The sequence below is a fragment of the Xenopus tropicalis genome, chromosome 3 (assembly GCF_000004195.4).
Source record: "Xenopus tropicalis strain Nigerian chromosome 3, UCB_Xtro_10.0, whole genome shotgun sequence".
Lineage (NCBI taxonomy): Eukaryota > Metazoa > Chordata > Amphibia > Anura > Pipidae > Xenopus > Xenopus tropicalis.
This window is the reverse complement of record NC_030679.2, coordinates 9,706,935-9,729,429: the sequence shown is the minus strand read 5'-3', so window position 1 is coordinate 9,729,429 and position 22,495 is coordinate 9,706,935. Positions and strand designations below refer to the sequence as shown.

General features: G+C 44.1%; 1 protein-coding gene across 17 annotated transcripts in view; it reads left to right on the top strand.

The window, feature by feature from the left end:
- The window catches only part of wnk1 (WNK lysine deficient protein kinase 1), a 133,636-nt gene that overhangs the window by 63,439 nt on the left and 47,702 nt on the right, over positions 1 to 22,495 (top strand). For 16 of the 17 annotated variants that reach the window (XM_031898617.1, XM_031898623.1, XM_031898621.1 and 13 more), the window contains exons 2-4: positions 1,927 to 2,099; positions 8,348 to 8,568; positions 10,834 to 10,991. In XM_031898617.1, coding sequence (XP_031754477.1) covers positions 1,927 to 2,099; positions 8,348 to 8,568; positions 10,834 to 10,991 — 552 coding nt within the window. Of the gene's footprint in view, positions 1 to 1,926; positions 2,100 to 8,347; positions 8,569 to 10,738; positions 10,992 to 22,495 lie in introns of those variants that run through there. The other variant, XM_031898627.1, reaches the window with a different exon arrangement.

Sequence of the window (22,495 nt, the reverse complement as noted above, 5' to 3'; positions counted from 1 at the left end):
CCGATAGGGGTAGGAAAGCGAATGAGAGAGGGCACTGTGTTACACCAGACTCTGGCTAGTACATAGTCCATAATGCTGGCTTTTATTTTGGCCGGCCTACTGATCGGCATTGAGTCGAGCCCTTGTTGCTTTGCTTACAGAGCGTGCAGCCTAAGTGCTATTTACACTGCGACTCCGGACGCTCTGTATGAACTCGGCGCTGTTTGGCTGCCTTCCGTCTGTCTTCTGATGTGCGGCTGGGTTATTCTCAGTTTTAATCCCACTCTTTGGCTTGTGTGGGTTCTATAAGCGCCTCCATTTAAACCATTATATTGTATAGCTTGCTTCCAATCATCAAGGAGGTTAGGGTTGGGGCTTGGGCTTAGCGCCACGGTGGCCCATTTTGCTCTATCTCCATTTAAGATGCAAATAGGTTTTTGTCTTAAGGTGGCCATACACGCTAAGATCTGCTCGCTATCATTTATCCCAATATCAAGCTATAGGTGCCCATACACCTTAAGATCCGCTCGCTTGGTGATGTCGCCAACGAGCGGCTTTTCTCCCTATATCCCCCACCTACGGGTGGGTGATATCGGGAGAATCCAGGCTAATTTGATCGTTTTGCCCTGGGGCTAAATGATCAAATTATTAAGGTGGGTATAGGCATCAACGAGCCGATGTGGTCCCCGATCCGACAAGATTTTTTAAGATCTGGCTGATTTCAGGCCAGATATTGGTCGGGAAGGCCCGTCGTTAGTGCCCATACACGGGCCAATAAGCTGCTGAGTCGGTCTAAGGGACCCATATCGGCAGCTACAATCGGCCCGTGTATGGGGACCTTATCAGGCTAATTCGGTCATTTGGCCCTGGGGCCAAACGCTCGAATTAGAACGAAGGTGATAGGCGCAGTTGGTTGGGGGGCCGCATCAACGAGCCGATGCAGTCCCCCATCCGACTAAATTTTTAAACCTGCCCGATCAATATCTGCCCGATCTCAGGCCAGATATCGGTTGGGCAGGCCCATGTTTAGTGCCCCTACACTGGCCGATAAGCTGCCGTGTCGGTCTAGGGGACCGATATCAGCAGCTAGAATTGCCCTGTGTTTGGCCACCTTTACAGAGCAGGAAGGTTTACACTAGGCTCTCTAAGCTTGGAAGTGAATGTGTTGCTCCTTCAAATGATATCCCAACACCTCATTTTATACTAAATCGAAGTTGATACAGTCAAGTTAGAAACATCAGCCCCTTTTTCAGGGTAAAAGTTAAGCCGTCATACACCGGTTTTTCGCCTCCCGAGTCGCGGCTTATCTGCCGTGCATTGGACACCCAGACGGCCCTACCCAATCGATATCCGGCTGAAAATTTGTCAAAGCAATGACTGAATAGCCTCATTAATGTGCTCCAATGGCCTGTATCCCCGTGGTTGTGATCTGTTCAGGGTCAGTCCAATATTGCCCACCTAACGGTGACCATATCAGGGAGAGATCTGTTTGTTTGGGGACCCCTTTTTCAACATATGAACGGAGGGTACCTAGAAAATAGGCAGCCCCATGGTAAGTCAAGGTTTCCTTGTCCTTTATAGGAGAAGGAAAGGTAAAAACTCAGTAAGCTTTATCAGAGAGGTCTGTGTAAATACAGCCATAAGCACTCACAGAAACGCTGCACTGAGTCCTCTGTCAAAAGAAACAGGATTTGTTGTCTTTGTTTTCCTTTGCCAGAGACACGCAGCTCTCTCCCCTCTCCTGCTTGTTATACATTAAGATGTATGGCATGCCAGTTGGGTTGGCAAACACATTGCTCTTGCTGAGAATTGTGGCGGTCGAAACATTGTTCCCTTGGCCCACTGGGAGTGGTTAGTCAGTCAATAGAATTTTCGGTGTGAATGTATTGTGTTTGGTATCTGTTCGGCATTACTTTTTTTATTTACGTTGTTTGCTTTCCTTTCTAGGACCGCAAGCTTTCCAAGTCTGAGCGACAGAGATTTAAAGAAGAAGCAGGCATGCTGAAAGGGTTACAGCACCCCAACATCGTCCGCTTCTACGATTCCTGGGAGTCGACGCTAAAGGGAAAGAAGTGTATCGTTCTGGTGACGGAGCTGATGACCTCGGGCACTCTGAAAACGTGAGTGTGAGCCCCATTTGCCCAGCCCTGTAAGGGACAGCGGGTACCCCTTTGGAGGGCTCACAGTGTAATGCCTTTATACAGCCAACTGCTTTCATTCTACATCTGGTTCTGGAAATAGTCCGTGCAAGCAGATTAAAGCAGCATTACAGAGAAACGTCCATAATCTCAGCATTTTGTGCCGTTACGTAAACTGGATGTTTTCTGCAGTGCGCAAAATCGCCCGCTGATGGTGGGTAATAATGCCCCATTTTAGGGGAATCCCAGGGTACAGTGTGCCTGTTCCTAGCATCACAGCTCAGCCCGTGCAAAGTCTAGTTGCACCAATGGCAAGGGGTGTAAACTAAACAGGTATAGGACCCGTTATCCAGAATGCTCGGGAGCAAAGGTATTCTGAATAAGGGGTCTTTCCGTAATTTGGATCTCCATAACTTAAGTCTACTAAAAGATGAAACATTAGGATTCTTTTGCATCCAATAAGGATTATTTATATCTTTGTTGGGATCAAGTACAGGTACTGTTTTATTATTACAGAGAAAAGGGAATCATTTAACCATTAAATAAACCCAATAGGGCTGTTCTGCCCCAAATAAGGGGTAATTATATCTTAGTTGGGATCAAGTACAGGTACTGTTTTATTATTACAGAGAAAAGGGAATCATTTAACCATGAAATAAACCCAATAGGGCTGTTCTGCCCCCAATAAGGGGTAATTATATCTTAGTTGGGATCAAGTACAGGTACTGTTTTATTATTACAGAGAAAAGGGAATCATTTAACCATTAAATAAACCCAATAGGGCTGTTCTGCCCCAATAAGGGGTAATTATATCTTAGTTGGATCAAGTACAGGTACTGTTTTATTATTACAGAGAAAAGGGAATCATTTAACCATTAAATAAACCCAATAGGGCTGTTCTGCCCCCAATAAGGGGTAATTATATCTTAGTTGGGATCAAGTACAGGTACTGTTTTATTATTACAGAGAAAAGGGAATCATTTAACCATTAAATAAACCCAATAGGGCTGTTCTGCCCCAATAAGGGGTAATTATATCTTAGTTGGATCAAGTACAGGTACTGTTTTATTATTACAGAGAAAAGGGAATCATTTAACCATGAAATAAACCCAATAGGGCTGTTCTGCCACCAATAAGGGGTAATTATATCTTAGTTGGGATCAAGTACAGGTATTGTTTTATTATTACAGAGAAAAGGGAATCATTTAACCATGAAATAAACCCAATAGGGCTGTTCTGCCCCCAATAAGGAGTAATTATATCTTAGTTGGGATCAAGTACAGGTATTGTTTTATTATTACAGAGAAAAGGGAATCATTTAACCATGAAATAAACCCAATAGGGCTGTCCTGCCCCCAATAAGGGGTAATTATATCTTAGTTGGGATCAAGTACAGGTATTGTTTTATTATTACAGAGAAAAGGGAATCATTTAACCATGAAATAAACCCAATAGGGCTGTTCTGCCCCCAATAAGGGGTAATTATATCTTAGTTGGGATCAAGTACAGGTATTGTTTTATTATTACAGAGAAAAGGGAATCATTTAACCATGAAATAAACCCAATAGGGCTGTTCTGCCCCCAATAAGGGGTAATTATATCTTAGTTGGGATCAAGTACAGGTACTGTTTTATTATTACAGAGAAAAGGGAATCATTTAACCATTAAATAAACCCAATAGGGCTGTTCTGCCCCAATAAGGGGTAATTATATCTTAGTTGGGATCAAGTACAGGTACTGTTTTATTATTACAGAGAAAAGGGAATCATTTAACCATTAAATAAACCCAATAGGGCTGTTCTGCCCCCAATAAGGGGTAATTATATCTTAGTTGGGATCAAGTACAGGTACTGTTTTATTATTACAGAGAAAAGGGAATCATTTAACCATTAAATAAACCCAATGGGATTGTTCTGCACCCAATAAGAGGTAATTATATCTTATTGTTATATCACTGGCAGATATATTGCCTGTAAATTTGTTAAACTGGCATTAGCCCTAGCCGTCGATTTCCCTGCTATTCCAGTCAAATACTTGCGCGATTTCGCGCAAATCGCCGAAAAAGACTCGCGAGGCTTTTTCGGCGATTTCCCGAAATCGCCTCGCCGCGTCTGCCATCCCGCCGGCGACTTACATGTTCGCCGGTGTGATGGCAGAGGGAAGGCAACTCGGGGAGATTAGTCGCCCGCGAGCAGGGAGTTTTGCCGCGGGCGACTAATCTCCCCGTGTACCAGAGCCCTAAGGCCCATCACCCCAGCCACGGAGTTCCCTCCCACCGTATACCTCTGCTGCAAAGTTCATGCTGCTGGCATGTATTCCCCTGCCTTGGAGACTGTGGGCAGTCGGCAGGCCTGGGCTAGTGTGGCTCCTGAGGGCCAGGGCCCCCAGGGTTTCTCCCAGGGTCCCACCGGCCCAGTCTGACATTGAAGGGAACAGCAATGTGGTGTGGCTTTAAGGAACATCTACATTACAAATCTCGCTATCTGGGCTTGCAGTATTGTTCTAATGCAATTTTTAAAAAATAATATTCACATAAGCATCCAATCTCTGCTACACATGCAACGTCACTGTTTATGTGTATAAATGTTTTAATGTGTATTCCTCGTATTCATTTAAGCAATGGTGTGTGCAAAACAGTGCAATTATGCATTTAGGGGGAGGAATGCCTGGGGTGCAGGGAGGCCATTCAAAGGGTGTCAGTCTGAAACGTCAGGAAGTTTGAAGGAAAGTGGGTGGGTTTCAGGGCTCGGCTTTGAGAGGCTTAGGGCTTCAAAAAGCGAAAAGGAATTAAAAGAATGTGGGACAGTTAAGAGCTCATCCGTAGTGCCAAGCAAGAAGCTCGGAGGCTCCCTCTGCTGGTGGGTACTAGGTGCTGCACAATGGTTAGACATTTAGCAACCAAGATTTATCAGCCGTACCTGTTTTATTTAAAAGAAACACACACCTCTTTAACCTTTGATTGTTAGATAGCTTAGATGAATAATTCTGAATCAGGAACTGCGTCATTTGCAGTGCCTTAGTGATTGGCGGAGGTGATATCTACTATAGTGACCAAATACTTCATACTGGATTTTCAGTAGTGGGCAATATGTCTGGCCCCATGTGACATTTCAAAATTATATATATATATATATATATATTACACACAAATTTGGGTTTTTGAAAAATGTATATCAATGCAGGATTCTGCTGGAGAAGCTCTATTATCTGATGCATCTTTATTACTATAATTTAAATTACTGCTATTGAAAGCATTGTCTTTACTGATCCCTGCACTGCTGGTTCTGAATACATGTACAACTGAACCCCCCCCCCCCACCCCCCCCAGAATCCAAGATACTCTTCACAGTCCCCTTAAATCGGGGGGCCTGTGAAGATATATTTGCCATACAGACAGTCTTTCATGCTCTTCTTCCTTTTATACTGTAGGTTTCATTTTGACTGCAATCCAGCTGACTTTGTGGGCACCTATGGGTTCCTGCACATCTATAGGGTGTGCCAAAATGATATCAGAGACAAAGCGAATGTGACAGAATTAAAAAAAAAGACCTACTCAAGACAAAGTAAAATTAGGAAACCATAAAACCACCCATAGTTTCTCTGTAGGCAGGATGATTAAGCCAATTCTATGGGTGGTTTTATGGATTCCTAATTTTACTTTGTCTTGATAAGCTCTTTTTTTAATTCATTCACATTCGCTTTGTCTCTGATTTCATTTTGGCACACCCTATAGCACCCATCAGTCCCCCCGTTACAGATTCTAGCAGCTGCTGTGGGAACTGGAAATCAATACCGGATTTAGCAGTTCTGCTTCCATTCGAGATTGTACGGTCAGCCAAAATGGGCACTGCCACCCCTCGTGCTTTGTAGTGCCGGGGTTTGTGGCATTCTATCAAATGCTTTTAACCTAAATACAATTCTTCATAGAAAGCCCTGTAGGTTTAAATAGGGTATAGTTTGCCCCAGAGACACAGCAAACAGTAGATCACCTATTAAGAGTGCTAAGGGAAAATGCAGGGTGGGTGATAATGAGCTTTCTGCAGGCAGCTGAGGTGTTACTGGAATTTTCCTTAATAATCACCGAGGTGCAAGTCCCAGGTCCATGCTAAATATTCTGCTAATCTGCAGAGACATGAATAACGACTTTAGCAGTGGATTAAGGCACTTCATAAACACGTGTTTATATATAGACACCTAACATTTGTGGCAAAAATAACTATCCCCTTAGCAATTGTGTCATAATAACAAAAAAAAAAAAAAAATATATATATATATATATAAAAACTAAAGAAAGAAATGTAACAATAAAAAGGTAAAACAGATTACAGTACTGCAGTGAAGTAATATACATATTACAATTCTGATATGGCAAAAGTAGCATAATAAAATACATTTTTTTGGTGTGACAATGATCACTATTGTTCAGCGTGGGTCTATTCAATTATAGTAGGTCTTAAGGTGGCCACACACGTGGCGATCTGCGATGGTTGCACGAAAGATAGTCAGATCCGCCACTAACCTTCAGGGCTGAAACAGGCAGATAAGGAGGGAGAAACAATAGGATTTCTACCTCCTTCTGCCGATTCAGCGCTGAAGGCAGATTTTGGTCAGATGCCTTCCATGGTGCCCAATCAAAATCTTTTAACTGGCCCGATCGATGAGTCGACCGATATCAGCAGCCTCCTGCGATATCGGTCGACTCGCCAACTTGCCATACACGCACCGAATATCGTACGAAACGAGGTTTCCTACAATATTATCGGTGCGTGTATGGCCAGCTTTAAGGTCCCCATACACTGGGCGATTGTAGCTGCTGATATGGGTCCCTTAAACCGATTCGGCAGCTAATCAGCCCGTGTAGGGGCAGGAACGACGGGCCTGCCCGACCGATATCTGGCCTGAAATCGGCCAGATCTCAATTGGGCAAGTTAGTAAATCTAGTCGGATCGGGGACATTTTTCTTGCATAGTATAAGAGTGTTCTGTATCTGGTTCTGCCATGGTTGGTGCTTATCAGTTCATCCAGGATTCCCGGTATACACACCTGGGGTGTCAGTGTCAGGGAATTCTAGGAGATTTATGACCTCAGACCAAAATTTGGCTACATGTGGGCAAGACCAGGCCATATGTAAGAAATTTGCCTCCTCCATTCCATACCTAGGGCATCGTGCTTCGGAGTTGCGTCCCATGCACCTCAATCGTATACGTGTGAGATAAAATTGGTGCAGCCATTTAAATTTATCTCTTACTGAAAATAAGTAGTACAGGTATAGGACCCATTATCCAGAATGCTCGGGACCAAGGGTATTCTGGATAAGGGGTCTTTCTGTAATTTGGATCTCCATACCTTAAGTCTACTAAAAAATCATTTAAACATAAATTAAACCTAATAGGATTATTTTGCATCCAATAAGGATTCGTTATATTTTAGTTGGGATCAAATACATAGCACTGTTTATTTTTTACAGAGAAAAAGGAAATCAATTTTAAACATCTGAATTATTTTCTTATAATGGAGTCTATGGGAGACAGGCTTTCTGTAATTCGGAGCTTTCTGGATATCGGGTTTCCGGATAAGGGATCCCATACCTGTAATAACCTCCATCTGTTGCCTCTTCCTAGTCTTCCTCTGGGACATAGGACAACCACTTACTATAGGCGGTTTGGAATGGTGAGGGGGTTGTTTGTAATAAAATTTTATACAGTGTAGATGTAGGTTTGGTTGGGAGGTTTGTATGTCAGGTCCATCAAACTGTGCTTGAAATATCTGCCTAAATTGGAAATATCAGGATTGGGAGAGAGTGGGTTCTGCAAGAATAAACAGCAAACATTTCAGTGGAATAAAAACAACAACATTTATTGGCTCAAATTAACAAAACAAAACTAACATATAAAGTATATTATACCAAACAATGGCTAGGTGCATCCCAGTCTCCTAACGCGTTTCGCACCATGTGGTGCTTCATCAGAGGAGGTCTCTGATGAAGTGCAAGTTTCTCTTTGAAGAACTCGTATGTACCCAGTGCGGAGCCATCAAGTGTGTCCTGCAGACGCCTGATCTGTTTGCATGGCCAATACAAAAAGTCAGGAAACTTCTAGAAGTGGGGAGAGTTTGCCCATAAGGGTATATAGGGTGTTAAGGTTGGGGGGTGTTGTGGATACATCTTGAGTGCTAGGTTCCAAGCTTATATATATATATATATATATATAATTTTTTTAATCTAATTTCAGGTATCTAAAGAGGTTCAAAGTCATGAAGCTGAAGGTTCTGAGAAGCTGGTGCAGGCAGATTTTGAAAGGACTACAGTTCCTACACACTCGCACTCCTCCCATCATCCACCGGGATCTCAAATGCGACAACATCTTTATCACCGGCCCGACGGGCTCAGTGAAAATCGGGGACCTGGGTCTGGCCACTCTGAAGAGAGCATCGTTTGCCAAAAGTGTCATAGGTAGGTACAAATAATGTGTCTCTATTTCTACAACATTCTTGGGTACCTTTTGTGGAAGGCAGGGCTGGTAATAACCCCTTTTAGCTACATGTCACAGTGGGAATGGCTGAAATTTTCTCAAGTTCGGTCTCATTGATGGACCCCATTTCCTTGTCCGATGTTGGATAGATACCCTGCTCTGTGCAGTTCTAGTAACCCACACAGGGTGTATACAGAAAATACAAAAACTGACATTTCTCTATCAGCCACTGAAGAGCTCAATACCGACACTGGCAAAACAAAAAGCATTCCCACCGATATCCAGGCTAAAGGTGCATTTACTCTGTTCAGTCTTTAACCTTAACCGAATGTCTTAGAATCAGAATTTGCAATTGATTTATTGATGCTTTAGGTTTCCTTGCCCAAGAGTCGAGTCCCATGACCAGTGTTATTCGTTTTTTTTGTACCCCCTCCTCCTTCTCTCTTGCTAACACTGTGTTCAAAAAAGCCATTCATTCTTCTGGAAAGCTTTTGGGGGTATGTAATAAAAGCCCCTAAATGCCCCCATACACGGGCCGATTGTAGCTGCCGATATGGATCCCTTAGACCGATTCGGCAGCTAATATGCCCGTGTAGGGGCACTACCGACGGGCCTGCCCGACCGATATCTGACCTGAAATTGGCCAGAAATCGATCGGGCAGGTTAAAAAATCTAGTCTGATTGGGGACCGCATCGGCTCGTTGATGCGGTCCCCGAACCGACTTTGCCTATACCCTTCATTATAATTCTATCGCTTGGCCCCAGCCTACACGTTCCCCGATATGACCCACCTCTCCAAGCAAGCGAATCTTCACGTGTATGGGGACCTTTAAGGTGGCCATACACCTTAAGATCCGCTCGCTTAGCGATGTCTCCAAGCGAGCAGATCTTCTCCCGATATCCCCCACCTACGGGTGGGCGATATCGGGAGAATCCAGACTAATTCGTTCGTTTGGCATGGGGGTATAGGCAAAGTCTGTTCGGGGACCACATCAACGAGCTGATGCGGTCCCCAATCTGACTAGATTTTTTAACCTGCCGATCGATATCTGCCCGATTTCAGGCCAGATAGCGATCGGGCAGGTCCGTCCGTAGTGCCCATACACAGGCCAATTAGCTGGCAAATCGGTCTAAGGGACCCATATCGGCATCTAGAATCGGCCCGTGTATGGCCACCTTAAGTTTGCCCAAGTGCAGTAACCAGTAGCAGCAAGCATCTAATTGGTTGCCATGGGTTACTGCTTTTGGGCAAACTTAGCACCTTTTATGGGGGTTCATGTTTTAGTTGTGGTGTAAGTAACAGAAACGAGGAGCTGTATTACACTGTGTTATCTGGGAACGTAAATCTGAATTGAACTTTTTACATCCCCCCCAAAAGAAAAACCTTTTGCCCAATTCCTTTTCTTACCCCCCTAATAAGCTCTGCGCCACAACGGTTCATGTGTCCCTGTTTTTGTAAAGCTCAACCTCACCACTCTCTGTATTTGAGTGTTTTTTTAACTGTAGGCTATGGCTCGCCATTAATTGGCTGCAGTAGGCCATTAGTGGGTACTGCAGCTCATACCGTAAGTATGTGAAGAGAAGGTCTCTGGTGAGTGGCCTTTGCAGAAATCCCATTTTGAATTTTTGATGTACCTGGACTCATGGCTGGCACATTTCCATTGCAAGGTCTTCACCCCCCCCTGCGCCCAAGTCAAGTGAATGGAGTTGTGCTCAGAGTTTGCTTTAACTTATTCCTCCCAACAGCGGGTACCGGTCACTCCAGGTATGTACAGGTAGGTGCTCATATTATATATAGTAGCTGGTTTATCCATTCCTGCACAGACTGCTGGCTGCATTCCTCCATTTACTTGCTAGTAAATCATGACTTATTTTTATATTAAACCCTAAGTATTCATCTAACAATTTTTTATACCCAGTACCTTCTAGTCTACTATTGGGTACTATTTTTGTCCTATTTTAACCCCCTATTATATCCTTAATGAACTTGTTATTCAGTTCCACATCCCTTACCTCGAGGCCTTGCAATGGAATGCATCTTAATTTTTAATTTCTTTACAGATTAACTGAGAAGTCTTCCTCCTTTTTTTCTTTTTTTTTTTTTTTTTCTTTTTCCTTTTTTTGCCCCCACTTTTTCTCTCTATCTCACAGGTCTCCTGCCCCGAAACCTTTCTGCGGTGAGTAGCGCCTCGAGATCCTGCTCGCTTTGAGAAAATTTAGAGTCTGAATCGTTCTTTTAATTTAAGGTACCCCTGAGTTCATGGCCCCAGAGATGTATGAGGAGAAATACGATGAGTCCGTTGACGTGTATGCGTTTGGGATGTGCATGCTTGAGATGGCCACTTCTGAATACCCTTACTCCGAATGCCAAAACGCTGCACAGATCTACCGGCGAGTCACCAGTGTAAGTGCCTACTTACAGGTTCTCTGATAATCCTTTGCAGGGGGCACACATCTGGATCAGATCCCAGGGAAAACAAATGGCAGACCCATGGGGGGGAATGCACCATAAGGTGACCATACACACAACAATTGGCCAGATGTTCATCTCTCAGGGCGAGGGGTGCATTGGTTCATGGATGCAGTCCTCACCCTGACATCCCATATCCCTCAGGCCAAACAACTGGATCAATCTTGGTCCTCCCCCCAATGGGCCCGCATTGGCCTCAGTTATAATCCAGTCATTGGCCCAGGTTGGCCTGGGGCATAGGTGGGTTTTGTGCTTTCACTAACAGGGTGTGATAGTTTACAATACCTTTTTACTACACACAGGCCTGAACTAACCCAATCTGGTTCCAAATGATCAACTTGGTAGTATTTGTAGAACCTATTTGATGTGTCACCTCTACTTCACCCATAGAGGGCTCTGTTGACTTATTTACACATTGGAGCAGCTTGCTTTTTTAAATGTGCAGTTTCCAGATGATCTGAGAATTACTATTTGTACTTGAAACAGAGCCTGGGTGTCGGGTTGTAAATCCAAATAGCAAAAATAACTCTGCACTCACAGGACTAAATGAAAAAATGCAATAGTTCTTTTATTGGTGCAAAATCGACCTTTCCGACATAAATATATATATAAAAAAATAAAGTTCTGCCTGGGACTGCACCCAGGCAGAACTTTATTTTTTGTTATCGTGAGTGTTGACATCCTGTGTGTGTGTGTGTAATATATCGCACAATTGGCAAAATAATATTGGAAACAAAAACTGACGTTTCGGCTGCTACACCAGCCTTTCTCAAAGTTACCAAAATAACGTATGTTGGGCCATAAATACCGTGTTTGGTGGTAAGCCAACTGTGGTGACATGAAACCGTATACAGCAAAGCAAAATATGTGACTTAACCCCCCCATACACAAAACACACATTGCAAATATATATGTATGTATGTATATCTTTATTTATAAAGTGGAATAAAGTAGAATACATTAATACAAACAGGGGGTTATTAAGATAATAATAGATAAATACAAAGTATAACAATAAATACAAGATACAGTTGCAATAAGTTAAGAGTCAAATACACAAGAGGATGGAGGTCCCTGCCCCGTAGAGCTTACAATCTATATGGGAGGGTAACTTACAGACACAAGTAGGCAAATATAAGTGCTGTAGGTCACACTGGGTGATACTTCAATATAAGTGCTAGTTCCCAGATCAGGTGCTGGGTGAGTTAATAAAATCATCTATCCCAACATTGTTACAATTGTACATTGTTGCTTATTATAGCTACAAAGAATCCAATGCCTGATTGGTCAATACATGCATGTTGGTTGCCCCACTTGCTTGGATAATGAAGGTGAAGTTAGGATTTGTGCCATCAGGGGGTGGCATGTTTGCAGGGTATGTGTACAGCCACATTAGGTTTCAGGCTGTCTGCCTTCAGCAGATGAGCCGGCAGTGCATAGGGGTAAAATCATAAGCGGATTAATACATCGGGGACTGCAACACTCAGGTTGAGAAAGGGTCCGGGGGGGCCCGAAACGTTGCTCTTGGTTTTTGTATGTACTTGGGCAAATAAAACACTTTTTTCACGGCTTGCATCTTCAGTGTGCTACTGTATTTTTTAAACACGATATTTATGGGCCAACACACATTATTTTGGTAACTTTGAGAAAAGCTGGTGTAGCAGCCGAAACGTAAGTTTTTCTTTCCAATGATAATTTTTTTTAGTTGTAATCTCTGTGTAGGCAGTGCATTAATGCCTGATTCTGAGCTTTTAGGAGGAAGCCAGCATTACACAATAGAACTGCTTTCAGATAAGCAGATAATGTAACTGGATGAGTCAAGACTTAAGGTGGCCATTCAGGGGGCGATTCTAGCTGCCGTTATTGGTCCCTTAGATCGATTCAGCAGCTAATTGGCCTGTGTATGGGGACTACCAGCGGGCCTGCCCAACCGATATTTGGTCTGAAATCAGGCAGATATCGATCGGGCAGGTTAGAAAATCTAGTCAGATCAGGAACCACATCGGCTCGTTGATGCAGTCCCGAACCAGTTGCCCCATTGCCACCAATATAATTTGATCGTTTGGCCACAGGGCCAAACGATCGAATTAGCCTACATGCTCCCCGATATCGCCCGCCCGTAGGTGGGGATATCGGGTGAAGGTCCGCTCACTTGGCGATCTAGGTGCCTCTGTATGGGCCAGTTCTAGCAGCCAATATCTGTCCCTTAGACCGACTTGGCAGCTTATCGGCCCGTTTATGGGCACTAACGACGGGCCTGCCCGGCCTGGGCAGGTTTAAAAAATTTAGTTGGATTGGGGACTGCTTTGTCTCGTTGGTCCGGTCCCCGAACCAAATGCGCCTATGCAGTCATTCTAATTGGGGGGTCCAAACGACTGAATTAGCCCGATATCGCTCAAGGTTGCCGAGCGACAGGATCTCAGTGTGTATTGTCACCCTTAAGGTGGTCACGTGCGAAACATAGTCAGATCCGCCACACACAGTCAGGGCTGAAACAGCAGATAAGGAGGTAGAAACAATAGGATTTCTACCTCCTTCTGCCGATTCAGCCCTGACGGCAGATTATGGTCAGATGCCTTCCATGTCGCCCGATCAAAATCTTTTAACCGGTCCGATCGGCAAGTAGAGCCAGCTTCCTGCGATATCGGTCGACTCGCCGACATGCCATACACGCAACAAGGTTTCGTACGATAGTATCGGTGTGTGTATGGCCAGCTTTAGGTGAGCTGGACTTTTACTATTGAATGGTATTCTCATATCTACCACTAGGGGGCATGGGAATATTATTTAGCAATGCAGTCATCTGGGAGCTGGTATCTTGCTACTATTCCATTGTTCTGTTGATCTGCTGCTGGGGGAAAGCGAGAGGGGGGCGGGGTGGTGATATCACTCCAACTTGCAGCGCTGCAGTAAAGTGTGATTGAAGTTGTCACTATCATCTATGTAGAGATTTTCATGGGTACTGTGTACTTTTTATCATTAGGGGGTTTGTGATAAAGTAGCTTTTTGCCATTGTCCTTTTAAATAGCAGCTCCGCTGGCTCTGTCCCCATATTACTTTCCGTTTGGTCATGTGAATGCGGTGCAATTACTGCCCTCCGGCAACAAATGCTGATAAAAATCTGCTAATGTGTTTTGCTTGTTACACAGTTACCAGCTGCCCAGCTTCTTAGGGCTCTGGTACACGGGGAGATTAGTCGCCCGCGGCAAAACTCCCTGCTCGCGGGCGACTAATCTCCCCGAGTTGCCTTCCCTCTGCCATCACACCGGCGAACATGTAAGTCGCCGGCGGGATGGCAGACGCGGCGGCGCGATTTCGCGCAAATCGCTGAAAAAGACTCGCGAGGCTTTTTCGGCGATTTCCCGAAATCGCCCCGCCGCGTCTGCCATCCCGCCGGCGACTTACATGTTCGCCGGTGGGATGGCAGAGGGAAGGCAACTCGGGGAGATTAGTCGCCCGCGAGCAGGGAGTTTTGCCGCGGGCGATTAATCTCCCCGTGTACCAGAGCCCTTAGTTCTCGTTCCCCATCACAGAACCTTCTGTACTAAAAAAAAAAATAAATCTGAAAGGCGTGAATTCTCATAAATTTTTATATTTACTCTAATTCATGTGTCTATTATCCAGGACCTGAGGTTTTCCAGCTACTAAATAGCACTATGTATTTGTGCTAGCTCATCCAGTAGGTGGGCCCAGTGCTTGCAGAATAATTGGGTTCTGGATAATAAGTCTAATTTTTTATATTTGTGATATTAAAGGACCAGTATGGGTAAACGACAGACATGTGACCAGGCTCAAGTATGAACACTGGGCAGATCTGCTCTTGGGTAGTGATCCATAGCAACCAATCGGTGCATAGCGGTTTTCAGCTAGAACAATGAAAGCAAACACCTCACTGGTTGCCTTACATTACTGCCCAGGTACAAAGTTGCCCAGTGTTTATAAATGAGCCCTGGTGTTCAAAATGTATTTAGAAAAGGTTAATATATATACAGGTATGGGACCTGTTATTCAGAATGCTCGAGACCTGGGGTTTTCCGGATAAGGGGTTTTTCTGTAATTTGGATCTCCATAACGTAAGTCTGTTAAAAATCATTTAAGTATTTAATAAACCCAATAGGGATGTTTTGCCCAATAGGGATGTTCTGCCCCCAATAAGGGGTAATTATATCTTAGTTGGGATCAAGTACAGGTACTGTTTTATTATTACAGAGAAAAGGGAATCATTTAACCATTAAATAAACCCAATAGGGCTGTTCTGCCCCCAATAAGGGGTAATTATATCTTAGTTGGGATCAAGTACAGGTACTGTTTTATTATTACAGAGAAAAGGGAATCATTTAACCATTAAATAAACCCAATAGGGCTGTTCTGCCCCCAATAAGGGGTAATTATATCTTAGTTGGGATCAAGTACAGGTACTGTTTTATTATTACAGAGAAAAGGGAATCATTTAACCATGAAATAAACCCAATAGGGCTGTTCTGCCCCCAATAAGGGGTAATTATATCTTAGTTGGGATCAAGTACAGGTACTGTTTTATTATTACAGAGAAAAGGGAATCATTTAACCATTAAATAAACCCAATAGGGCTGTTCTGCCCCCAATAAGGGGTAATTATATCTTAGTTGGGATCAAGTACAGGTACTGTTTTATTATTACAGAGAAAAGGGAATCATTTAACCATGAAATAAACCCAATAGGGCTGTTCTGCCCCCAATAAGGGGTAATTATATCTTAGTTGGGATCAAGTACAGGTACTGTTTTATTATTACAGAGAAAAGGGAATCATTTTGAAAAATTAGAAATATTTGCTTGTAATGGAGTCTATGGGAGACGGCGTTTCTGTAATTCACTTAGCATCACCTAAGCCTCAGCTTTCAGACATGCCTGCGCCTAGAGCCACCGTGTAGGCATCCATGCTGGAGCACATTTTACAGGTCCTGGTTCTGGGCTACTCATTGAGTATACATGTGCCTTAGTATGTCTGTCTGCTCTTTGAGAAGGAACCTTACTGCTGGAGTTTTTATTTTTAGCGATAGGTGCCCTTTAAGACATGACACTCCAAATAACATACGGTCAATCCCCAGACCAGGAAAACAAACGTTCTGTAAAACCGATTCCCATACATAGTGCCCTGTACCAGTCCATGCTTAGGGAATATCACAAGTATCACAACCCCCAGCTGTCATCGCCTAAAGCTCCGCCCTCTTATTAGGGGTTTAGCCGCATTTACCAGCCGATTTAGAATCACGTTTGACATAGATTTGATTCTAACACAAGCTAATTGGTTGCTCGCAAGACTCTTTCCCATGGGAGAAATCTTACACACAGTTTCCAAAGGACATTTGTTTGGGTTAAAGCTCCGGTTGTTTTTTAGAAATACGTGGAAAAACTTGAGCAAAATATTAAAGCTGAGCAGCCAGATGTGCCCGAATAAGTCCAGTGTAAGGGATGAAAGCTTTCATACAAACAAGGGTGAAAACTGTGTGTTTATTATTTAGTAAAGTAGCCTACTCATGGGTAAGCAGGGGCGTATGGCTGACCAGAGTGTGGCAAATTATTGGATACAATTGTGCCGACCGTTTCATCCATAGTCTTTCGGTTTCATGTAAAGGAATATTCTACTTTTGTTACATTATTACCTTACTGAACACGTAAAGGTGGTAATGTAGTAAAAGGTAGTGGTGGTCTTGTAACCCATAGCAACCAGTCAGCAGGTAAAATATACTGGCCAGCTGTCTGAAAACCAAACCTTATTTGCTGTGGGCTGCTTTAGCTGGGCATACGTCTATGTAGAGTCTCATTCATCCAGGTTATGATATACAGTATCTACTAGAATTAAGTCAGAAAAGTCCAGTTGCTTTAGAGTTTTTTCTTGAAAACCTCTCACCACCCATCCGAGTGACTTATTCAGTTCAAATGACTGGTAGGGAATCCCCCGGCATTTAAACCCTTGAGAATAGTACAGTCACAGACATCCAATCACAGACGCTGTCTGTTTCAGCCAACACCCTATCACAGACACTGTTGGTTTCAACCAACACCCAATCACAGACACTGTTGGTTTCAGCCAATTGAACTTATTCAGTTAGGTGTTGGCTGAAACCGACAGGTGTAAGAAGGTGTGATCCAGTCACAATGGTACCATGATTCTCAGTGATGCAGGGGTTAATCCTTCAAAGTACATGACTGGGAGTGTGAACTGTTGTGACACCGCCGGGGTCAAAGCGGCATTGTATGTTGATGGCAAGCAGTGTCGCAGGCCCCCTCCTCTGTTTAGGGCAGGGATGGTTTTTCCAGGCTGGCATAAATGGCCTCTTTAATGCCTCTTTCAAACCATTTGTCCAAAATATTCACGTTACTGTCCTCGAGTGTCATTTTTCCTTGAGGAGTAGACCAACAAACAGAAGGGAGGAGCACAGCAGGCGAAGCAACATAGTCACCCCATATGTTGCTGGAACATCAGGAAAACTTGTGTTTTTTAAACCCAGCAACAACTATGAGACAAAAGCTGGTGCACCCTAAAGACCCTACACCCAAGCACATGGAAAGTAATGGGGTCTATGCCCCCCAGTGTAGTGAAGAGTGCTCTGACTTATACATTGGGGAGACAAAACAGCCTCTCTGTAAGAGAATGGCCAACATAGGTGGGCAAACTCCTCAGGACAAGACTCAGCAGTCTATCTACACCTCAAGGAAAAAGGACACTCATTTGAGGATAGTAATGTGCTTATTTTGAACCGAGAGGACAGATGGTTTGAAAGAGGCCATTTATGCCAGCCTGAAAAAACATCCCTAAACAGAGGAGGGGGCCTGCGACACCGCTCGTCATCAACATACAATGCCGTTTTGACATCTTTACCCCGGCGGTGTCACTACCAGTCATTTGAACTGAAGAAGCCATTCGGGTGAGGGGTGAAACGTTTTCAAGAAAAAACTCCAGTTGTTTTTGACTTAATTCTACTAGATACTGTACATCATAACCTGGATGAAGGAGAATCTACATAGACGTATGGCCAGGTCTAGTACCCCACAGCAAATGAGGCATGGTTTTACTGACAGCTGGTACAGTACATTTTACCTGCTGACTGGTTGCTATGGGTTACAAGACCACCATTAGGTACTTTTATTACATTTCTCAGAGTATAGATTTAAGTAAATCAATGTCACCACTGTTTGCCCTTAACTCAAGATGGCTGTATGACAGACACTGGGCCAAATCCAGCTTACCTAACTGGCTCCTGGGCCAAAGATAAAATGAGAATGAATTTCCTTGATTCTTTCTCTACACTGTTGAAGTAACAGGATGGCTATATATACTCTGAATGGGAAAGAAGAAATATTATAGAGACAAAGCCGTTTATTTTGCAAGATAAACCGCGTGAATCCTTCCTTTTTGTCCTTGTACATTCCCTGCCATCTCCTTATAATCTAATTTGTGTATCTTCAATGGACTGTACTTTGTGTTCATATGACTGCGGCTTTGGTTTCAGACCTTCACTATTGTTACAAAAAGACAAAGTTCTGTTAAGTTGTAGCACTACGGAGTATAATATGCAGTAAACAAGCAGAAAACTAATCTGTACCCTTTCCAGCATTTTGTAGTGGAGTATCAACCCTGATATCCTGGTTTTATTGCCCTTTTAAAGTGACCGTACGTCTTCAGATTGGATCATAACGCCCGCCTATCGGACAGGGCAGTGTCAGTTCACTAATGTGGTCTTTGACTGTAAGGACTTTCCAACCTGCCCAATGGATATTTGGCTAATTTTCAGTCACATATTGATTGCTGGGTAGCCCCCATGCTCGGGGCAATGAGGTGTCAATTCAAAGCTGCTTATATCGGGCTGTGTATGGCCATTATGGCACTCCGTTAGCCTTAGGCAAATAACTGCAGGGCAGAAAAACCCAAGTAATCTCTTGGAATACCAATAAAACTTTACAAATATTTAAATTGATTAAAATGTCATTTATAAACACATTTTTCCCCCCCCTGATGTCGCTTACAGTGAGAGTCTTACGTTTGCTTAGTGTTTGTGGGACTGAATGATCAACACCGGGCTAATAATCAACCGAATAATGAGAATGCCAGACACAAGTAAGCACCGGTATAAATAGATTGGTGTAAAACGAAATGCCTGCTCTGTTTGGGTATTACATGAACCCAGGCCGCAGAAATACACACGCTTTGCCATATGAATCTATTGGCTAAGGGCTCTGGAACACAGGGGAGACGCGGCGGCGCGATTTCGCTCAAATCGCCGAAAAAGACTTGCGAGTCTTTTTCGGGGACTTCCTGAAATCGCCCCGCTGCGTCTGCCATCCCGCCGGCGACTTACATGTTCGCCGGTGGGATGGCAGGGGTAGGCAACTCGGGGAGATTAGTCGCCCGCGAACAGGGAGTTTTGCCGCGGGCAACTAATCTCCCCGTGTGCCAGAGCCCTAAGGGAACAAGCAATGGTATTAGATCAGTATAATAATAAAAGTTTGCCCCCTCATACCAATAATTGTATGGTGTAGGTTGGGTTGTAGGGTGTAGGGTAAGGTGTCATACACTCATTAGTATTATTAAGTGGCCAACACTATAAAGGTCCCCATACACTGGCCAATTGTAGCTGCCGATATGGGTCCCTTAGACCGACTCGGCAGCTTATCGGCCCGTGTAGGGGCACAAACAATGGGCCTGTCCCACCGATATCTGGCCTGAAATCGAGCAGATATCGATCGGGCAGGTTAAAAAATGTAGTTGGACCGGGGACCGCATCAACGAACCAACTGCATCTCTTACTGGCACTCTAATTCTATCATTTGACCCCAGGGCCAAAGGACCGAATTAGCCTAAATTCACCCGATATTGCCCACCCATAGGTGGGGATATCAGGAGAAGATCAGCTCGCTTGGCGACCTCGCAAAGCGTATGGCCGCCTTTACTCATTGGCACTCAGTGGCCTACACTCACTGGTATTAGACAGATTAGTACTGGGCAGTTACTCAAGGATGGGCTGGGGTGCACAGGGCTCACCAGAGCTGCCATCCCAGGGGTCCACATCGCCTACTCGACCCCATTTGAGCGCGTGCACATTATACTTATTTTCAGTTTGATCAGGGGTGTGTGATCAGCAGGGGAGCATTGGCGGGAATCAAGTCTGCATCGGTGAGGCCCACCGGGTCTTCCTGGTACCTGCCAGCCCAGTCCAACCATGCCGATACAGCACGATTGCCCACTTTTCTGTTGTTTCCCCCTCATTGGGCTGAAATTGATCAGCGAGCATACACATAGCAGCCACAGGTCCATAGGCATTGGTACGACCCAGATAGCACCCCAACTGCAGTGTAAAGCTGCCCATAGATGCACCAATAAGGGCTGTTGATGCGGAAAGATCAATTTAAACATGGCCTGGCTATGTAAGTCCAGTATATCTGTTGGAGGGATACCATTCAGGATATGTCTGATCCACTTCAGCTTCTGAACAAAATGTGAATTCTTTAGAATCCTTTTTTTTCTTTTCCTCACTTGCCACAAACTATAATCAAAGTAAAAACACGTCACGTCAAGAAAAACGCTTTCCAATCAAAAATGACCTTTATGAACCGTGACACATTAAAGGATCTGAGATTAACGCTTTGCACGCCGGCTTTGGGAACATGCCTGGTCGGCCTATTAATATGAAATCCGGACTAGCATTAAGGAGGTTAATGAAAGCCTAAAGGGAAGGGGGGGTCAGAGACTTTTTCTTGGAAGCAGGAGTTGTTTTGAACTAACAGAGAACCTGTTCATTCCAGTAAGAAGTAATCATTTTTTTTCTTCTAATTATATCATGAGACTTCATTGTATCCCAGTATTCCGGTCTGGAGAATCCCCGGCACCATAGTGGGGAGAAGTATGGGATTAGAATGGGAATGGGGATAATATTGCTGCTATACTTCTTTAGGGATCGGACGAATTTCTGTTCATCCTGAATAAATACTGTATTTGCTGGATATTTTAGCTTCCGGTTCCCCCGGGGCAAAAAGGTAGGAGCATACCTGCAAGTCATTAAACCGACCCTGACATGAAATGATTAACTCTCATGCCATTAGCTTTTACATTATTTGGCTTAGTGTGCCATAAAGTATCTTAAAGGGGGTAGTTAACCCCCCCGCACATCAACTTTTAGTATGTTTTTGAATGTACTTAAAGGTACAATCACAGTGGGGTGCCACTGTGTTGGGTGCCACTGTGTTAGGCGCCCCTCAGTGTTTGTAATCACTTGGGGCCGGTGTTCCTGTTAGAAGAAAACTGCCCCAGCCTGGGGTACCTGGGAGTGAGCAGCCCTCTTCATTCTTTCTTTGCGTTGCTTGCGCAGTAGAGGGAAAAGCAGAACTTTAACAAAAATGGCGGCTTTCTTTCACTTTACTGTGCGTGCGTAGGCCCCGGGATCAGAAAGAAGCCGGAAGGAAAAGAAAGACCAGTTGTAAATTGTCTTAGAATATCACTCCCTACATCGTTCTAAAAGTCAAGTACTTGCGCCCTGTTTTCACTTAATCTCATCTCTTTCTTGTATTTATGGGGTAAACCAAATGAGCGTATCTTCACCCTATTTGGCTCCCAACGACATGGCCCAAATCCATGAAATCTGATAGCTTAGCCATCTTGCCAAGATCGGATGATAATGGGGGAGCTTTAGGGGAGAGGATCGCATCAATGCTTGATTGTGGACCATTGCTGATGGGGTTTTCAGACCCGCCTCATTGATTTCTGGACAATTTTTGCCAGTTTTTAGTCAGGCAGCAGCTATCAACTGTACCATATATCAGCCAGGTCCCATTTTGGTCTTGATGGGTCCATGTATGCCCAGCTTTAGCTGCATTATCTTCTATATTAGCTTTTAATTCATTAGTCAAGTAGCAAGTAGAACGTAACAGGCTTGTACTAGTGCCTAAGCCCATAGCAACCAATCAAACATTGGGTTACTTTCAGTAATTTTATCTTATTTCCAGAATATTAAAAAGGCTGATCTCTTCCATTTGAAAACACAACCTAAGGATAATGTCCCATGATGAGGTTAGTCCCCACGATAAATATCTGCTACCACGGGTGACTAATCTGACAGCCTTTCCACCAACAGAGGGAATCACCGGTGGAAAGGCCTATGCATTCATTTTTCTGAAGTTGCGCAAAGTTGCCTGCAGGAGGAAACTTCTCGTGACTTCTACCCATGGTGGGCAAATAATCTCCCCATGGGGTATTAGCCTAAAGGTTGCCATACACGGGCCAATTGTAGCTGCCAATATCGGTCCCTTAGACCGATTCAGCAGCTTATTGGCCCGTGTAGGGGCAGGAACGAGGGGCATGCCTGGCCGATATCTGGCCTGAAATCGTCCGGATATCGATCGGGCAGGTTAAAAGATTTAGTCGGATCGGGGACCGCATTGGCTCGTTGATGCGGTTCCCGAAC